The following is a 19,914-nucleotide window of genomic DNA, read 5'->3' as shown; positions in this document are numbered from 1 at the left end:
CACCGGTAACATGTTCTCAGTTACTTACCTGACAATGTGTACAGCCTTTCTCTCTAGACTGAAGGCTCCATGAGGGCGGAAACCAGCCAGCAGGGGACGTGCAGGGGTCAGAAATGGCTCACATTCGCCAGTTATAAATAAGCCAAACCTTTTAGGGCTAAAAGTGTAATTTTATTTAGATGTTACTTGTTCATAATCTATAGTAAGATATACAAACAGATAAAAATTGTTTAACAGAAGTTTTTTTTTTAATACCACTTTAAATTTAATTTACAATAGCATTGGTAATACTGCAGGATGATAGATACTCTGATTAGAAAACAAAAAGGACTTGTTACTCTGGCTGATACGTTCCCACTAATCTTTAATGGATTAAAATGTATCATGTATTTCAGCTGCAAATTATTATAGAACTTTCACAACCTAGCCACTTGGTGCTCAGAAAACATTTTGGTATTCTAAAAATTTACTGAAATGAAAATGTTAATTCTCTAACAGGATACTTTTACCAAAGAAAAATGTAAGGGTACCAGATCTTTCAGTTTGGTTTTAGGCTAACAACAGAAAATCAACCATATCATGTTTGCGTCGCTAATGTGTGATACAAGTGATCTCTCATCTCCTCTGCCTAGTCTATGACATGAAAGCAAGCCTGTAAGATACTAAACTAAAATATGCATGGGGGAAAAGACTGGGGACAATTAAAAATAACCTTACAATAATACATAACTATTTTAAAATGTAAAACGCCTAGGCATGAAATATGCTTTTAAATGTTCTCCATTTGTTTTGGTAAATACTTTTTGAAAATCAAAACTGAACATTAAAAATATTCACTTTTTCCTTTTCATGTAATACCATATTAGAAAAAGTATGAATTTAAATTTTAGAATCAAATTTGCTGAGAAAAATACTGCAAAAATAATCTAAATTGAACTTTAGTCCTTTTCCACCCTTTCAAAGGCTACAGTACACATCAGGGGAGAGCATTCCCACTAGTCAAAAAATCAAACTGAAAACAACTTGTTGACTAAACTACAGGAAGGCAACTAATAACTAATAGGCTTATGAATATTGATGAATAAAGTGCCACTGATTTTATGGTAATAGGATATAAATGGAAGAAATCCTGACATAGATAGTAGCTTTGTGTGTTCTCTCTCCATCCTGAGAACAGAAGAAACATGAAAAACAGAGAAGCATCACCAAATATGAGTTCTAGAATTATACAGGTAACTCCTAACCCAAAAGTAACAAAAAGAAAGAAAAAAAATACTATAATAAAGACAAAACATTGTTATAAAGACAAAATAAGACTAAAAATGATAAAAGTCCCAAGAATAATGCCAACAAAGTAGACCTCTACATTGAAAATAAAAGGGTGGGGGGATTAAAGAGAGAAATTAAAGGTTCGTTAATAACTATTATTTATATTGAATAAAACTCTGGTGACAGCAATGGTGACTACCTCTAAGAAACGGAAACTCAGCATGAGCCAGGCAGCCAGTGAGCTGCGAAGACTCGGCAGCCTGGATGTGCGGGGCCTGGGCAGGGGCGCAGACGTGAGGCTCTCCAGGGTGACCGTGTACAAGCCAGTGTCCACGCGGGGACACAGACATGCTTCGGGGCCAGCTGGTCTCTTCTGGTGAACTCATGAACACAAGTCTACTCCATCCCTGCCATCAACCCAAACAGCTCCTTGGCTGACTCCTGAGCAGTCTGCGCACACCAGTGCCCGCTGTGCTGGAGGGGCTGGGCCTCAGCGAGAAGCCGTAGCAAGCAGTGTCTCAGTCATGTGTGCGTCCTGTTGACACTCAAAGCCTGGGTGCTTGTTTATTCTAGATCAGCAGTTACCCTTCATCCACAATCACAGAACACAGGCTCTCATCCATGAGTCCCCCTCCAGCCCCCCGCTTACCTTCACCAGGAATGGGGACCCCACGGGTCTGCGCGACCACGTGGGGAGAAAGCAGGATGGGCACAGGTGAAAGGAACAGGTCCACTACAGCTACAGGTCTAACCAAATCGGAGGTGCTTTTAGAAGTGTGCTGACGACAACGTGAGAAGAGAGAATGTGTGCTTCGAGGAGAGCAGAGGACTTGCTCCCGTGATGGCCCCTCATCCAGCCACGGTGCCAGGAAAGCAACGCGCTCCACACCTACAGCCGCCTCACCCAGCCATCTGAAGCTCAGACCACGCGGACCAAAATGCCATCTGCAGCCCCCTGGAGCCCGCAGAGGAGCGAGGTGTCGCCTGCAGCCCCCTGGAGCCCGCAGAGGAGCGAGGTGCCGCCTGCAGCCCCCCTGGAGCCCACAGAGGAGCGAGGTGCCGCCTGCAGCCCCCTGGAGCCCGCAGAGGAGCGAGGTGCCGCCTGCAGCCCCCTGGAGCCCACAGAGGAGCGAGGTGCCGCCTGCAGCCCCCTGGAGCCCGCAGAGGAGCGAGGTGCCGCCTGCAGCCCCCTGGAGCCCGCAGAGGGCTCACTCAGGACAGGGCTCCAGGAGGTGAAAGGCGCAGGTGTCCTTCGCACCCAGAGCTGACAGCAGCAGCTCTGCCCGCTCGGCCGGCAGCTCCCATACTATGTCTGTTCGCCTGGCTGGTGCCCATGATGAAGGGCTGTCGAATGTTTTGAGTGTCATCCCCAATGGCCCTTGAAGGAAAGAGGACCCTGTTCATTTTCATCACTAGTGAGCTGTTACCTCATATGCAAGTCATCCACAAGCACTGACTACATGAATGCCCACTGGGAATCCTGCCTGAAAAGTCAGGGCCCTTCCAGTTTCACATTTATAAGAGCGTGCAAAGGCAGTGAAATTATTCAACAGAACATCCAAATTCACGGAGTCTACCACGCCAAGAAAATGAAAGCAGAAGCATTTGATTCTTCTTGTTAAATCTCTCTCCAGAACCAACTTCTTCTGAAACACACACACACACACACACACACACACACGAAGTGAAGACAGAATCACTTACTGACTGGAAGACGTCACTCTGACGGTCATTAATCGTGCCAAGGCCTAACACCAAGCAGCTTCACAGACACACAGCAAGTCTGCAGAATCGTAAGGTACAAGTAAACCCCAAGTGCACTAGACACTTTCACGGCCAAGAAAAAGGAAGCAAAACGCTGTTTCCAGGACAATGCAACAGTTACAGCGTATTTCCTCGTGTGCAGCACGCTTGTCTATGGTGAGTGGCACTTAAGTATTACACAGTAAATACTGAAAGAACCCAGAAGTTTTGGATGTGCAAAAGCAATATCACATTATTAATACAAAAGTTGCTAAGCTACAAGATTATAATACCACTATTTGGGTGTTGATACCACTTTAAATTTTCAATACACTTCTGACACATGGCCTCCGGTTGGCCAGCTGTGCTCCCAGCACCGCCTCAGTCAGACCAGTCGTTGTCATCGAACTCCGAGTCGTCGTCGGAATCGCTGTACTCCACGGCAATGCGCCTGGACAGGATCGTGGCCACGTCGTTCCCGACTGGCTCACGCTTGGCCTCTTGTTCCCGCTGCTCCTGTACTTTTTTCAGCTGAATTCCTAGAGACACGAAACATGGTTTAGAATTCAATCCTTTTGTTTGCCCTAAATTAAGGGAAAAGAAACCAGTAAGCCTACTTGACTTTTTTTTTCCTACTGACACTAAGGAGAAATAGTTTTAGAAATCTGAAGGTAGAAAAGCTTAGAAAATAGAAGTTTCATGACAAAAAAAAAACAAAAAGAACATGTACTCAAAGTCATAACTTTTTTAACAGCAAAGCGATGTGTAAGAATATAAAAAGTCAGTTCTACTTCCAGGCACATGAACACCACTAAAGAAACCCTGGAGCTGCAGCGTCCAGTGTGGTGGGCTGTCTGGGTAAGCCGACCGTCAGACACAAAACAGGTCTCTCAGTACAGAACACCTCCCTGCACAGGCCTGGTGCTGGACCATGTGAACACGAAACAGGTCCATCATTACAGAACACCTCCCTGCACAGGCCTGGTGCTGGACCATGTGAACACGAAACAGGTCCATCATTACAGAACACCTCCCTGCACAGGCCTGGTGCTGGACCATGTGAACACGAAACAGGTCCATCATTACAGAACACCTCCCTGGACAGGCCTGACAGCTCTTAGCTATCCTGTGGAGGTGACTGAGGAAACACTGTTTCAATAATTATTGTTGAAAATGGATATAAAATGCAACCATCTACTCTCTTACCTAATTAGTAACAAAATCAGTTATGTGATTATTTAATGTATAAACTATTTAACTTTTTCTTTTGAAATAACTTCAGATTTATAGAGCAGCTGTAAGGCCAATAATAAATTGTTCCCACATGACCTACATCGCGATTCCCCAGTGGTAACATTTGTTTTAGTCATCTTTCTCTATCATTGTTATTAACACACACAGAGACACCTTTTTTCTGGACAATTTAAAAGTAAGTAGCATATAATTTGCCTCTTTGCCCTTTGCCCCAAATGACTTCATGTCTAATTCCTAAAAAAACAATGATTTAAATTCAGACTATCAGCATAGGTAAGTACTACCATCTAGTCTGCAAATGTTATTTAAATTTTGCCAACAGACCTAACATAGCAAATAAAAGTTCTCCACCAGATTTGGGATCTTATACGAATCACCTGTTACATTAATGCTCCTTAATTTGGGCAGTTCTTCAGATTTGGTGCTTTATGACCTTCACATTTTTGTAGAATGCCCTCAATCTGGGCTCATCAGAAGTTTTCTCATGGGTAGATATTTGCAATTATTACTCTCACTGGGCAGGGCGCACAGGTGTCAAAAAGCAAACACTGTCATTGGGACCCCAAGTTCATGATCAATGAGATATTAAATAACTCTGGGGCTTTTTTCTTGACAAAATCAAAATGCGTCCATGACACTCGCGACATGAGAACTCGGGAATCTGCAGGAGGGTGTGTGTGCCGCACTCAGGCTGATTCAGGGTGCTCAAGCCAAGAGCACAGGCAGTGATATCCCGGCTGTGGGAGGGACGTCACTGATGCTACAGCCAGGCTCCCTCCGCCACTTCCCGACTGACACAGCTGAACTGTGACCGACACACTGTGCGGCTCCTCGGTGTCCGAGAGGCTTGTAGAACATTCCACACCCTGTCAGTGGCCCTCAACCAACCCGGCTGCGACCTGGGGCAGAGAACAAATGGTGTGAAGCAGATGTTTAATGTGGGGTTTTGAGGGGAGACCACAGTGGCTGGGTCCAGGCTCCCCACTGATTTGAGAGCTGCTCTACTTCTGTGTTTCATGTTCTGGGGTTCGGTGCAGGACTTTCATCTCACAAAAGAGTCTGCTGCTACGCAAATGTTACTTGTTTAGCACATCAAACTAAAAATTCAAAAGGTCTAGGACATACCTTAGATATTTAAAAAAAAAGAATCATTTATATGAGCTCATTTTCTTTCATTTATACTTTTGCTGTTAGCGTAGAATGTAGAGAAGAATCAATCATTTATATTCTTTATTTCTAGTCAAGTAAAGCTTTCCTGAATTCTCAGTTCTTTTTCTTTATGTGTTTACTTTGTACTGGCAAAAACACATCTACTATTTTTTAAAATATCAAATAAAGCTCCTTCTACCGTCTTCTAAACAGCAATCTAGGGTGGTGAGCGGTCAGGTGGAGAACGCTAAGCTGGCTGGAGACAGGAAGCTCCCGGCGGCGACGACCGGGGCGCACTCACCCATCCGAATGGCAGCGAGAAGGTCACTGCGAGCATCGCTTCCGGGTGGCTGTGCGGATTCTTGTCGCTTTGCCTCAGCTACCGGAGGGCCGTGCATGGGGGAGGATGAGAGAGAAGAGCCTGCGCCAGGGGGGCCTGGCGGGGGAGGCGGGGGGCCCGGAGGAGGCGGCGCCGTGACCACCAGCCCACTGGAGGCCGGGTGAGGAGGCGCCGGGTAGGAGGGTCCAGCTGCGGCCGGGAAGGAGGGCTGCGTGGGAATCTGGAGAGGACTGACGAAGGCAGTCTGTGCTGAAGGAATCATGGGGGGGGGTGGGGGAGGAGGCGGTCCTGAGGGGTTGTAATACTCAATGATCTGCGCTGGGAGCATCCTGATGAGAGAGGAAACAGAGTCATTCAAGCAGCACAGAGAGGCTAATAGAAAGGCCTCCCCCAAATGCAATACACATCGGCATTTGGATCTGAAACACTGCAGGACGCAAATGCCCACCCACTGGGTCAGTTATGTCCACAGGCCTACATTATCCACTGAAATGCATCTAAAAGATAACCACTCAGAAAGTAATTCCTGCCCTGGCCAGTTCTGCTCAGTGGTTAGCGTATCAGCCCATGGACCAAAGAGTCACAGGTTCAATTCCCAGCCAAGGACATGTACCAAGTTGCAGATTCAATCCCTGGCCCTGACAGGGTCATGTGCAAGGCAACCAATGGATGTGTCTCTCTCCCTCCCACTCTATCTAAAAATCAGTGGGAAAATATCCTCAGGTGAGGATTAAAATAATAATAATAATAATTTCCTGTGAAATGCTAGAATCGCTGACTGCACAGGTAAGAACAGCAGCTCAAATGCATCCTTCCCTCTGGGCACCTCACAAGCAGGTGGCTCAAAACAGCCAATCAGATCTGGAAAGTTATGTACTTTATATAACCCATCTCCATGGAAATCCCCCAAGCCACCATTCCCATCAGAATATCAAAAGCTTTGAAAAGCCAAGAAGTCTGCTGAGTTCTGTTTAGTCAAAGGTTTTGCAATCCAACTGGACCCCAGACCCATTCTGCCTAACCCTCAGAGCCTCAGAACAAACTCGGGAGTCCTGACTTAACAAGAACCCACGGCGGAAACAGCCTGGACTGTGGTCAGGGAGGAGACCTCTGAAAGCTGAGATGTACACGCACAAAGTGCTGCACACAGTTCATGGAAACACACATCCACCTGTCCCGGGCAGTGACTCGGAGACTGGCGCTTTCAAGACTGGGGTTATGCCAAGAGAGAGAGCTAGGACAGCCCACCAAAATACAGGTGGGTGCTTAAATTACGAAACACTTGAACATGACGGTCTTCTCTAGGGCTGTTTGAATTTTACCCAATTGACAGAAAACAAGGTGGGAGAATGACAGCTGGGCAGCAAGGGCCCAGTAAGGAGGTCATGCAGCCGAGTGTGAGAAGTGACACCAGGGGAGCTGTTCTGTCCAAGGTTCTCATGCGGGGAACGGGTTCTCCATGGTTCACCAAGGACAGGTGGAGAAATTTGAGGATTTGGGGCAGATTCACCAGGTCGGAGTTCCATCCTTTACCAATGCCTCTGCTTACAACCCACGCACACATACATGAATATGTATGTTGAAGGAGTGTACACATGAATATGGACATAAACCTGAGATTTATCTGCAATAACAAAAGGGAAGTAGTAGACACTGCATTTTTTAACAAAATTGGTCATAACCAATAGTATCCATATTCAATCCTTCTGGGCTGCATTCTGGCCTCCGAACTGACTGTGCCACTACATTCCTATACCACACAACAGGGAGTGGCCACTGGAGCCCAGGGAATATAGAATTACCCATAGTCCGCGGGAGCCATGGGTGCCGAGGCCTGGGGCCCCTCTGCGGCCTGCGGTGGGGGTGGCGGAGGTGGCTGCTGAGGTCTGTTCAGGGCCATGTGCCTCGCCGAGGCGGAGGGGGGTCGGTACTCATGCTCGGGGGCCTGGGTGGCAGGCCCATGTGGCAGCGCGTCAGCCACTGCGTACGAAGGGGTGGCAGGCTGCGGGTGCAGAGAGTGGTTGGGAGTGGCTGGATAAGAGTAATCTGTGACATCCGATGCGTGAGACCTGACATTCAAAAGAAGGGTGGGAGAAATGTAAATTAAGTTAAAAAGACTTTCCCTAAAGGCATCTAAGCATGTGTTTGAACAGTAACATTGCCAATGCACAGAAATCACACACTGATTCCTTTACTGTCAACTAGGTCTAGCCTCATGAGAGCTTCCAAGCACCCGCGTAATTACTACGTTAGCAGCGAGCCCAGGTTACGTGGATTCAGATTCACAGCTTTACAGTGAGTGAGTCAGATCTGCAAGCAGGAAGCAGCAGAGCCCCCTTTCGCAGTATTTCAGCACACGTCCTTGTAACAGGATTCAATTTACAAACAGCACCGAAGACAGAGGACGTCAGGGGCCAGAACACTGACAGCATACCATTAGAAATTACAAAGTGGCAGGTGGACTGGATAGATATTAACGGTGAAAACAGAAAAAGAAATCAGGAGCACAGTACAGTAAGACAGTTTTCCTAAACAGAAGAAAGGTACTGAGCCAAAGAAGAACACAGCGCAGCAGGGAAGGGCCTTCCCGCCTTCCCTGAACACACAGCCGCGGGTGAAACTCTGCAAGGAATGGAGACTGTATTAGTGGACAGAGCGCGGACAGACACCAGCCAGGCCTCCTGGGGGCACAGGGACTGGGGAGGTCGCAGCTAAACAGCGCCATGGCGTTAGTAACGGACAGTCGCGCTCCAGGACACGTGGTCAGTACGGCTGCACATCCTCTCAGGATGGCCAAAGCAGAGTAGGCAACCTGAGGTTGGCAATCAAAAAGCAAAATGACAAACCCTCTGGGCGTCCTGTCCTCGTTCATGCTCCCTGCCTGTTCCAGTGTCCTTGCGTCACTCATAAACTCAATGCCCATCTTCCTCCTCTCCCACTCTTCTCTTCTTGTTCTGACTTTTCTCACATTTATTTGCTGGCTCCGGGGAGGATTCAGCTTGTGTCTCTCTCTCTGAAGGAAACAGGCAGACACACATGGGATGCAGAGGAGCAGGCAGACACCAGCTGAACTTGGGTCTTGGAAATCAGACGCAGCTCCCCTTAACCGCAGCATCACACACACACAAGAGCTCTCTCCATCCCAGGAGACTGCTTCCTTGCTCTTCCCTAGCTGCGGTGATAACGAATAACCCTCCTTTTCCTTCCCTAACTGCAATGCAAATTCTGTATTACGGTGCGCATATGATGATGTCTTTTGAACTATGCAATGGGCTGGCAAGTAAGTTAAAAATATTTTTAATGGGGAAACAATCTAACCTGTATTTAGATTTAGTATATTTTTACAATGTAAAGACCTAAAACTCGAGTCACTGGTGATGTGTGCTTGACTCTGTGTGACTATGTCACAGGCTATGTGTACAATTTCTTTATTTTTTAAGTTTTTTTAAATTGATTTTTAGAGAAAGAGGAAAGGAGAGAAAGAGGGGGAGGGATGGAGAGAGAAAAATGTCAATGTGAGAGTGAAACATTGATTGGCTGCCTCCTGCACGCCTCTAGCTCATCATTCAGGAATCAAACCGGCGACCTCTTGGTGCATGGGACAATGCCCAACCAACGGAGCCACACTGGCCAGGGTTATGTGTTCCTAGAAAAATACAGAGTGCTTCTCATGAGATGAGGAGCCAGAAATTGTAAGTTTTCTGGAATAATTTAGAGTGCTGTCCTTTTAAAGTAGCTTTATGACACAGCAAAAAGGAGCCAATAGAACAGAGGATGACCAGACGGACGAGTAAATAAAGGAACAGGCAGTGAATGTCCGCATTCGAGAATTATCGCAGGGGAGTTGTGGAGGGCAGGACTTGGAGGAAGGGTGGGTAGGACAGAGGACTGGTCGGTTTAAGAGTGAAGGCCCACCTAAAGGGGAACCCCAGTGGGCTGGAGGAGAGGTGAGGAGTGGGGTGACTTCTGGGAGACAAAGACGCCCATGCAGGAAGGCAGAATCAGCCAGAGACAGGCACCCGTGTGGAGATGAGTGGGCTGGTCCTGTGACCATCTGTTACAAAAAAGAGAACTGGTAGAAGAGAGATTATATGGAAACAGGAAGAAGGAAAAGCAGCGGGACTCCCCCGGGGTTTTGTGGGGAGACAGGTGAGGTGGGTCCAGAATAGGATGAGCAACAGCAGTAAGACAGGTGGGCCTGGGGGTCTCACACCCCCAGATAATGATGGAAGAGAGCAGTGGGCCAGCAATGAGTTCATGCTCGTCCTAAATTTATGTTCAGAATCAAACCATTCCTGATCATCTACAGAGAGCAAAATGTATCATTAGTTTATGTGAGCTGGGTTAAAATATATTACCTATATGAACAGCTTTATTATATACAAGCTATGAAACTTAATATTCAAATTCCCTTCAGTTATCCTGAAAACATCCATTAGAAAATGTTTCTAGCCCTGGCCGGTTTGGCTCAGCGGTTAGAGCGTCGGCCTGCGGTACAGAGAGACTGGGGTTCGGTTCCCGCTAAGGGCATGTACCTCGGTTGCAGTTTGTCCCCGGCCCTGGTTGGTCGTGCGGGTGGCAGCCACTCGATGTGTCCCTTTCATATCGATGTTTCTCTCTCTCTCTCTCTCTCTCTCTCTCTCTCTCTCTCTCTCTCTCTCTTCCTCTCTCTCCCTCCCACTCTATCTGTACAAAAATTGGAAAAATGTCCTCAGGTGAGGATGAAAAAAAAAAAAAAAATGAAGATGTTTCTAAATAATATTTAAAATATGAATATAAAAAAATTAAAAAGTGAAAAGACAGAAAATACAGAGCATAATTTCAATTATGTACACACAGTACACCCGTACAAAAAAAACAGCAAACAAAAGAATGCAGTAAAATGCAAATGGTGGTTTCTCCAGATAACAGGATTATGGATAATAGTTTAATGTTTTCTGCAATTTCCTAATATAAAATAATTTCTCTTATTTTATAGTAAGAAAAAGTGATATACTTTAATAAAATAAAAAATTTCTAAGTCAATGTAAGGGATGTAATCCAAGTACAATGATTAATTATAATCTATTTATCTGGGACAGGCATATAGTGAGAGACCATGAAGAACTGTATGAGACAAAAGCAATTCTAAAGAAACAAAACTGATCATTCCATTTGTTTTTGAAAAATAAAATAAGTGATGATACATCTGAAAATGGCTACAAAGGCAGAATACTAAATCATCTGCAGGACCACTCATTTTACTCCCAGTATGGAGAAATCTAATCTCACATGTTAGAATGAGCATCAACCACTCAACTGAGGGATTAAAAAATCATTTTTCTATCAGTACGCATTGAAATAAAAGAGTACATGTGGAGTATTGTAAAATAAAGTATATGTTTTACATGAGTCAATAATACAACTACATTAGCTGGAAAAAAACAAAACGCAAACTGACACCCTGGGAGAGGTCCAGGTCAGGTGTCTCCCCACTGAAGATGAGCAGAACGGTACCATCATTCTTGCTGTCAAAAGGAACAGAGTGACATCCAGATTCAAACGCGACGAGAGCTCAGTTAAAGCTCCGATAATTCTCTAACATTTAGCAATAGCAACTTGTACAGAACAATTAGCTGGAACTTGCCTCATATCCTACCAATGACTTACAGTGCTTCTGGGGCAGAAACATTCACGGGCCTATAACAACCAAATATTAATAAGCAGCTTCTGTATGCAGAGTCTGTGCTAAACACTGAGGTTATAAAGACACAATTTACTGGAAAGGGACGCAGATCGAAAGCCAGGTCCAGGCATTGCTGTTTTTGGAACATCCTGCAATCACATAAGAATTCTCCATTCAAATTCTGAAATGCTGATGGAAGACTCTGAGAGATTAAGCAAATGCAAGACAACAACTTTACAAAAGCAGAAACAAAATTAAACCATAAGTTAAAATTGATTAGTCAGTTTCTATTGTTCATGAACCCCTTTGTGACAAATGTGACTTGTTGATCACATCATTCACACCTGCAAGAAATATTTTTACTTAATTACTAACATAATTTTAAAGGAAATACCAACAGAATTCTCCTGAAATCAGAGCGCTAAGATTAGTGAACTAAAGAAATAAACATCCCTTTTGCTCATCACGTTTTTAAAAGGTTATCGAAAACAGCAGTGAAGTTATCCTTAATCACATCAATTACTACCTACCAGTCATTTTTTGATACCAAATAGCAAAAGAAATTCAGCATTCTAAGCGAAAGAGTAAGACAAAGAATTAAATGAGTAAATGAAAATGTAAGTCATTGGCAATCGTTAAGCCCAAATCAGAATCCATGTTAAACTACTTAGTATCTCTATCAACTAAGTCAGAGATAAGGAAAATCACACAATGTAACCCAATGCGGAATAGAACTGCTTTAAAATATTTCAAAATTCAAAAAAATATATACATACATATACATATATACACACACCTATATATGTGTATGTATACACATATATACATATATATATGTGTGTGTGATTTTTAATTAATTTTTTAAGGAAAGACTTGAAATATAAACACCAAAACTACTAGTCATCATTTCCAAGGAATAATAAAATGAAGCACTACTTAGAGGCATTACTACACGCGCGCGCACACACACACACACATACACACATACACACACACACCTAGTATCTGGGGACAGGGATCCCTCGGAAGACGCTCCGTGGTACACGCTCTGAGACAACCTGTTGTCGGGTCTGAGCTCTTTGTCATACGCCATCATATTCCACTCCTGGCGCCTGTTCCTGGCTTTTCTAACCTTTTTCACCTCACGGGTTGTGCCATCTATACGCTTTTGCTCCTGAGGTCCAGGAAAGAAAGCAAGCATGCCGAGACAGAAGGGAAAGGAAAACAGGTTAGATGCAGTCACAATGCTCAGGAAATAAGCCTGGTGTGCACACAGAGACAGTCCCCTCCCGTCATTCTGATGCCAGACAATTCTAACACAGCATCCCTCTTTCCCAGCCCAGCCCCAACAAAAGTAACCAATACTTTACTATTTAACCCAAATAAATAAAAATGACTCTGCTGCAACTACTAGAATTGCGTACCATCATTTTTAGTAAAGGTTCTCACCTTACTTGGCTTTTACCTTGTTCTTATACCTTTAGATCTATATTATACAGATGAAATGTCTGATGACACCATACAGAGAAATCATTCCCCCACCTGTACACAATTTTGGCTGGCTTGTTAACATGCGATCATCTTTCAAAAAATAATTCAAAATGTTCTATATCTAGTTTCTAAAAGAACCACTTAAGAAAATCCTGCAATGAGCTGAACCCAAAACAAAAACAAGGTAAGAACTTACCTTCCCACAGGACTCATTTTTGCTCCAGCCCTACTTTGCCAGCAAAAACGTATCCAATAAATACTTGAGTCCCACATAGGTGCTTCTTTAAAGGCAAGAACAATTATTTCTATGTGTGTTTATATGTTTTTCCTGCTTCCCTCATAAAATGTTATGCTCTCTGAGGACAAGAACTATGTGCCTTGAAGCCCCACACTCCTCTCTCAGCCCTCCACGCAGCCTACCTACAGTGCACACTCAGTCAATGCTGATAAGTGATCGAGTCCAGGAGAGCTTCTGGGGCTCTGTGTCCCAGTGCATGCCAGGCACTAGTGATTCAAAAGGCGAACAACAGCAAGATGATGGGCGTCTGCTAATGGAGCTTTCAGTCCACTGGGGGAAGCTTACAAAATCCCAGAAATAAATGTAGACTTATGAAATGTAGTAAAAACAGAAATGCATCATGTGCAGAATGCTGTCTCGTCTGGAAGTCAGGGGTAGTGTCTGGAGTGAGTGAGAGGGAAGACCCGTTTATGAACGGGCACTGATTCTGCAAAGGAGCCCGAGTCAGAGCACGCCAGGAGGGGACAGAGCGTGCAAGGCTTCTGCGGAGGAGGGAGAGCTTCATAGAAGGAGAAATGAAAGAAGGTGAGTGGCCCCCAAAGACCAGAAAGGTGGGCGAGACCTTAAAGGCTACATTGAAAATGCTGTTCTTGCCCTGGCTGGTTTAAGTCAGCAGTTAGTGTTGGTCCACAGCCAGAAGGCAACCAATCGAGGTCTCTCTCTCACATAGATGTTTCTCTCTCTCTCTCTCCCCCATCCTCCTCCTTCTCCTCCTCCTCCCTCCTTTCACTCTCTCTAAACACCAATGGAAGGTGAGGATTAACAAGAACAACAGTAAACCACTGAAGAATAAGAAGGGAAGGGCTGACATGCTGAAGAGGAAGAGGCATTTGGAAAGATCCATCGACATTGTGGAGAACAGATGCAACAGGAAAGGCAGAGACACCCATTCGAAAGCTGCTCAGGTGGTGGGGTGAGAGGACGGCGAGCAGCTCACGGGTGAGAGTGAAGACAGACAACAACTACACCGTTTCCAGAGGTATCAAGCAGGCACAGGCTATGTATTGGCAAAGAATGTGAACACGAAAGTCACAGAACATATACAAAGGATTAATAGAGATAAAAAGATATGTGATGCCAATTAGATTTGGGGGTGGGAGGACTCATCAAAAATAAATAAATAATCATATCCAGGACTGGAGGAGGCCTGTTAAGAGTGTAAACTGGTCTAGTGTTTTAAGGATCATGGGCAATATGATGATAACTTTCAAAATTTGAAACTCACATTTGACTTCTAGGAATTTATCCTGAAGGAATACCTGTACATGAGTACAGGGATATCCACTGCAGTACTATAACAGTAACAATTCAGAAACAACCTAAATATTCATTGCTACAGTAAAGGCCAAATAGTTTATGATGCATCCATACTTTGGAATATCATATAATTATTAAAAAGAATGAAGTACAGCCCTGGCCGGTTTGGCTCAGCAGTTAGAGCGTTGGCCTGCGGTCTGGAGAGACCCAGATTTGGTTCCCGCTAAGGGCACGTACCTTGGTTGCAGTTTGTCCCCGGCCCTGGTTGGGTCATGTGGATGGCAACTACTCGATGTGTCCCTTTCACGTCGATGTTTCTCACTCTCTCTCTCTCCCTCCCTCCCACTCTATCTGAACAAAATATCAAAAAAAAAAAAAAAAAAGTCCTCAGGTGAGGATAAAAATAAAAATAGACTAAAAAGAAGTACATCTTCAATTATGTCAATATGTGTGTGTATGTGTAGTACAATTCTATGCATATAAAAATACTTTTTGAAAGGTATATGCATTTATTTTTGAATGCTTAAAAATAAAAAATCTAAATCTAAAAATATGCATGCCAAACTGCTAAATGTTGACACAGTTAGTTATGCCCAGGGAAGGGAAAACTTAACCCCATATTTTCTAAACTAATGTATTTACTTTAGTGTAATTTGAGCATTTTACAATCTGCATGCATTGTTTGTATACTTTTAATAACAACAACAAAACACCACCACCACGAACAACAACAAAAAGGAGAGAGACCTCAACGATTCCAATATACATCCTGATTAGGAACCACTATATTAAATTAGACTATCCCCCTTACTTTTAAGAGATGTGTGTTGACATGTTTAAGAATTGTTAATAATAACTCTCTTTGCAATAGTTCAGCCTCCAAATTTACTCATCAACATGCACACACCACCCACCCACACCCACACCCACAGGAGCCATGTGTGACAGAGGGTAATAGTGATGCATCTACACTCCCAACTACACTGGCCTCCATTCAAATCCCTAGAAAATACCAAACCATTTCCTAGCCCAGAATGACCTCAGCTACTTCTACTGAGAAGGCTCCTCAGTTCTGAAGCAGCCCGCCTCTCCTACCCTCCACGCCTCCAGCACCCCCTCACCTGCACGTGCACCCACACACTGACCTGAGCTAACGTCTACCCATCGCTGGACCCCCACGAAGACCCCGAGAGGCTGTCCTGAATTCCACGTCCCCTTCACTGTCATCCCCACCCGTCATCCCCCGCAGCCCACCACACTTCTCCTTCACACTTACCAGCACTGTACCTACATACTTCCACCTTCATATTTACTTGCATAATTTTAAAAACGTTTTAAATGGATTTCTCATACCCAAATTTTCTAAACTAATTTTTCCTTCAGATAGACTTGTCAGTTCCAAATTGGAAGTGACTTGCTTTTCAGAAACCCTGGAGGATTTCCAGAATGAAGGAAATCTTGCCTCGTTTTCTGCTCCTACATAAAGCAGCTTGTATTACACGTTCGAATTCCGTTCCCTCGTTATGAGTTCCAGAGGGCTGCATCATTACTTAATGCTCGTTTTCCCCACTCAAGTAATCCCCATGATGGTGGGAATCCGATCATTTTCACCACTGTTTATCCAGCATTTAAAGGCTTTTTAAAAAAAGTATTCTATAAACGAATGAATAAAAATCCTTATCAGAATTTTATGTGTTTGAAGAATGTGGAATGAGACAAAACTGCCGAGGAAATGACAGCTAATTTGATGACCCAATAATCATATTAGATTAAAACTGTTTTCCCCCAAAAAATACTGGTGACAAAATTAAACATTTTTGCCAAAACTATCACTGAGAAGAGAAACCTAGCAGGTAATCTGACAGGACAGGCACGTTTTAAAGGGAATTCCTCTTAGAAGCCCTGGGGCTTTGGCCTGTTATTATAAGAGGCGCGTGGGTCAAGACCAATATGACTGTGAATTATCTTCCTTTTCCATTCCAGAGAAGGGGATCTGCCTTTTCTTCACTTGAACACTTTGGAGTTTCTTGGCTTGAATACCCCTCCACTTGAGTATTCGTAACTCTACCAAGATCTCCCAGTGAATCCCAACCCACAAGCACAAGGAGAATGACTATCCAAGCCTTTGAAATTCTCTCCTGGAATTCAGTGGGAACATCTTATATTCACAGTCTGCTTGAGCCTAATTTCTGGGACCCAGGAATCATTTTCGAGCAAAAGTCCCCACACCTGCGTAGAGTGGGCTTGTCCCTCCGGGAGGGCTCGCAATGCAGGTGCTTCTCCGCCTTCAGACCTGCAATGATCCCGGCTGCCTCCACCCACCACGGAGCCTCCCTTCAGCGAACCCGTCCTCTGGACTTGCGGATCACACCCGCTTTCCGATCCAATGTGAGCACTCACCAAAGCATTAGTACAGCTGGGTGGCAACCCAGTTATGAAAAGAGCTTTAAAACCATGGAAGCAGGTAAGTATTTCTGACATGGAACGTGGACTGCTTGATGATATTTGAAAGAGCAGGAGAAAAATTCTGAAAGATGATTAGAAACAAAACTGAAATTTTAGCCACTACTCTTATGAAAGCAAAGCGAGTGTTAAGTAACAAATCAAGAGTATTTGCTGAAAAACAGTATTACTGTGTTAGGCTGACTTTGTCAGTATCTGCATGTAAATACTACAGTCTTTAAAAAACCTTCATCACTAACTCCAACATCTCAACTGATCAAGTAAAGAATTTACAGACTTCTTTCCAAACAAGAATCCATTTACACATTTATATGTACGTTTCCCCAATAGAATTATTTACCTTTTGACGCCTTTTCTCTTTCCTCTTGTCTTCTGTGTCCTGTAGCATCTTTTCTTTCCAGAGGTCAAAGAAATAGGAAGGATCGGTATAGAACTTCAGCCCATCCTTTTTATCATCTCTATAAATCAAGGTAATACAAGTCAAGGGGAAAAAGGCTGTTAGATATCTTCATATGAGGTTAATATCATTCACTTTTAACTCATGAGATTGTAGCATCTGAATAGAGAATTTTGTTGTTGTTAATCTTCACCCAAGGATATTTTTTCCATTGTTTTTTTAAAGAGAGTGGAAGGGAGAGAGGATGGGGGTGAGAGAGAGAGAGAAACATCAATGTGAGACACATTGATCAGTTGCCTCCTGCATGAACCTCAACTGGGGCTCGATGGAACCTGTAATCCAGGTTCCTGCCCTTGACCAGGAATCAATCCCACAACCCTCTGGTGCGTGAGCCAATGCTCAGCCACTGAGCCGCACTAGCCAGGGCTGCATGGGGCATTTTTAACTGTCCTATATATTGTTAAGTTTCTCAGCTATCCTTACGTGAAAAAAATTATAAGTATTCAATAACATCAACTTTTTCTAGAAGAATTAGGCAAAAAGTACTCTTGCAAATTTAAATATAGGAAAGTGGCCCTAAAAATCACAATATGGCTCGTAAACAATAATATTTAAAACCTCAATTATTTCAGGAAATGTTCTGTTTATTCCAACAAAGGGCTATACACAGAAACAGATTCATTCTTTACACACACATGCAAAAACACACATTTATTTTTACTCTGGAATGTCAGTGTTATGAGGATCAAGATTAGTAAGTACTCTGTCCCTTTTTCTCAATCAGGTTTGCCCAATATCTAAAAATTCATTTAAGAAAAAAGCAAAACATTCATGATGTGTAAATGTAAGGGAAACAGTGGAAATATTTTGAAAGTGGAAGTAACCCATAAAGAAAATTCAATGTAGCCATTTCATTTTCAAGCACTGCTATAATTACTGTGGTCTAGAGAATATTTCAAGTCTGCATAAGTTATTCATTTATCATAAAACCAATAATAATGCTGCCAACATGGATCCAAAGTTATAATACCAATCAATAGTAAATCTCAAAATAAGCATGACAGGAAGTAAACCCTCTATTCTATCAATGCTTTAAGAGCATCTGGCCTAGAGAGTACCTTCAAGAGGAAGTAAAACACATTTCAAATCAGTATTTCACTAAGTCATTTAAGGCACACAGAAGTACCAAAAATTAGTGAAATAAGGATAGGAAAGAGTTTATGCCCGAACAGTCAGAGCAAGCTCAGTGAGGCCTTCCAGGGGCAAAGCCGTCCGCCCCTGCACCTCCTGCTCCGCCCCGTCCTGTAAGCCCCTCATCAACTGATAGAGGCCCTGGTTCCTGAGGGCTCCTCTGGTCGCGCTCTCTGAAACCACTACCAGACCAGTGCACTGTACCCACGAACCTTCAATTACTTAAAATCCTTCCTTTCTTCTCCGAATTCCCTAATTGATAAGCAACCTGTGTTGAGATTTTATTAATAACATACTGTGAAAAACATAATTTGTTTCCCTAAATACTAAGCCTTCAATACAGATGAAGATATAGAAAATCTGAGCATGAACTTGCTGCAAAATTTAAGATTTATAAAATGTATATTTTTAAAAAATGGATCTAATACTTAAATGAGGGTAGACACTCACATAAGTAAACAAATGTTAACCTTGACATAAAAGCAGAAATGTCCTGTTTACAGCTACTAAACACTTGATTTTTCAGTCACATTGTACTTTTTATATATTACCTCTGTTGAGGCAGTGTTGTAATACTGAAGCTCAAATGCAAGAGCTGGTGCTTTACATACCCAAAATATTACCGTTAACAGAAAGCAGGTTTGAATTTGAATAGTGCTATTCTTCAACACACTACTGAAGAGTCAGACATTTTTATTCTCCATAAAACCGAATACACACATACAATATATATGAAAGTCAATTAGTTTTTTATGCTATTAAAATGTTTGAAAATCACCACAAACATTTCATCTTGATCTTGATTATCCAAATATAAGTGGTTAGTGAGTTTTCTGGGTTTCTTCCTTTAGAACAGAATATTTAGTGAGGGTTCTGGGGGAAATTTTAGTAAGCAGGGCTCCCAGGGCCTAAATAACACTGAAACTGTGGCAGAAAAATGCCTACTGAGCATAAGCAGAATCACAAGTTAAAACATCATGCTTGCCCTGGGCGGTTTTGCTCAGCGGTTAGAGCGTTGGCCTGTGGACCAATGAATCACGGGTTTGATTCTGGTCAAGGGCACATACCTTGGTTGCACTTCATCCCCAGCCCTGGTCAGGGTCGTGCGGGGAGAAACCAGTCGATGTGTCCCTCTCACATCGATGTTCCTCTTTCTCTTTCCCTCCCTCCCACTCTATCTTTAAAAAATCAAGAGAAAAATATCCTTGGGTGAAGATTAACAAAAAAATAAAAGGCATTTTTAGTTTCTTAATGTTAATTTTTTGTACTATTTATTTTTCACTCTTTTTCTTGGAAGTCTGGTCCTGATAATGTGTCCTACTATTTTACAATAACAGAAAGTTGGTTTGTTGACTGTATTTTCACTCCTGAAAACCCCTAATGCTGCCGATTACAGT

At 43.4% G+C, this 19,914-nt stretch overlaps 1 protein-coding gene across 2 annotated transcripts in view; it reads right to left on the bottom strand.

The window, feature by feature from the left end:
* Positions 1-259: 259 nt before the first annotated feature.
* Positions 260-19,914, bottom strand: part of WASF3 (WASP family member 3) — an 89,876-nt gene continuing 70,221 nt past the window's right edge. Inside the window, exons 5-9 of one of the 2 annotated variants that reach the window (XM_036252969.1) lie at positions 17,270-17,387; positions 12,419-12,594; positions 7,558-7,824; positions 5,717-6,084; positions 260-3,551 (exon numbers count right to left, since the gene is read on the bottom strand). In XM_036252969.1, the coding sequence (XP_036108862.1) occupies positions 3,394-3,551; positions 5,717-6,084; positions 7,558-7,824; positions 12,419-12,594; positions 17,270-17,387 (1,087 nt within the window). In that variant the 3' untranslated portion in view covers positions 260-3,393. Of the gene's footprint in view, positions 3,552-5,716; positions 6,085-7,557; positions 7,825-8,601; positions 8,769-12,418; positions 12,595-17,269; positions 17,388-19,914 lie in introns of both variants that reach the window. The other variant, XM_036252970.1, reaches the window with a different exon arrangement.

Source organism: Molossus molossus, unplaced genomic scaffold (assembly GCF_014108415.1).
Source record: "Molossus molossus isolate mMolMol1 unplaced genomic scaffold, mMolMol1.p scaffold_m16_p_10, whole genome shotgun sequence".
In the NCBI taxonomy this organism is placed as follows: Eukaryota; Metazoa; Chordata; class Mammalia; order Chiroptera; family Molossidae; genus Molossus; species Molossus molossus.
The sequence above is the reverse complement of the archived record's forward strand: the minus strand, read 5'-3'. Positions and strand labels throughout refer to the sequence as shown.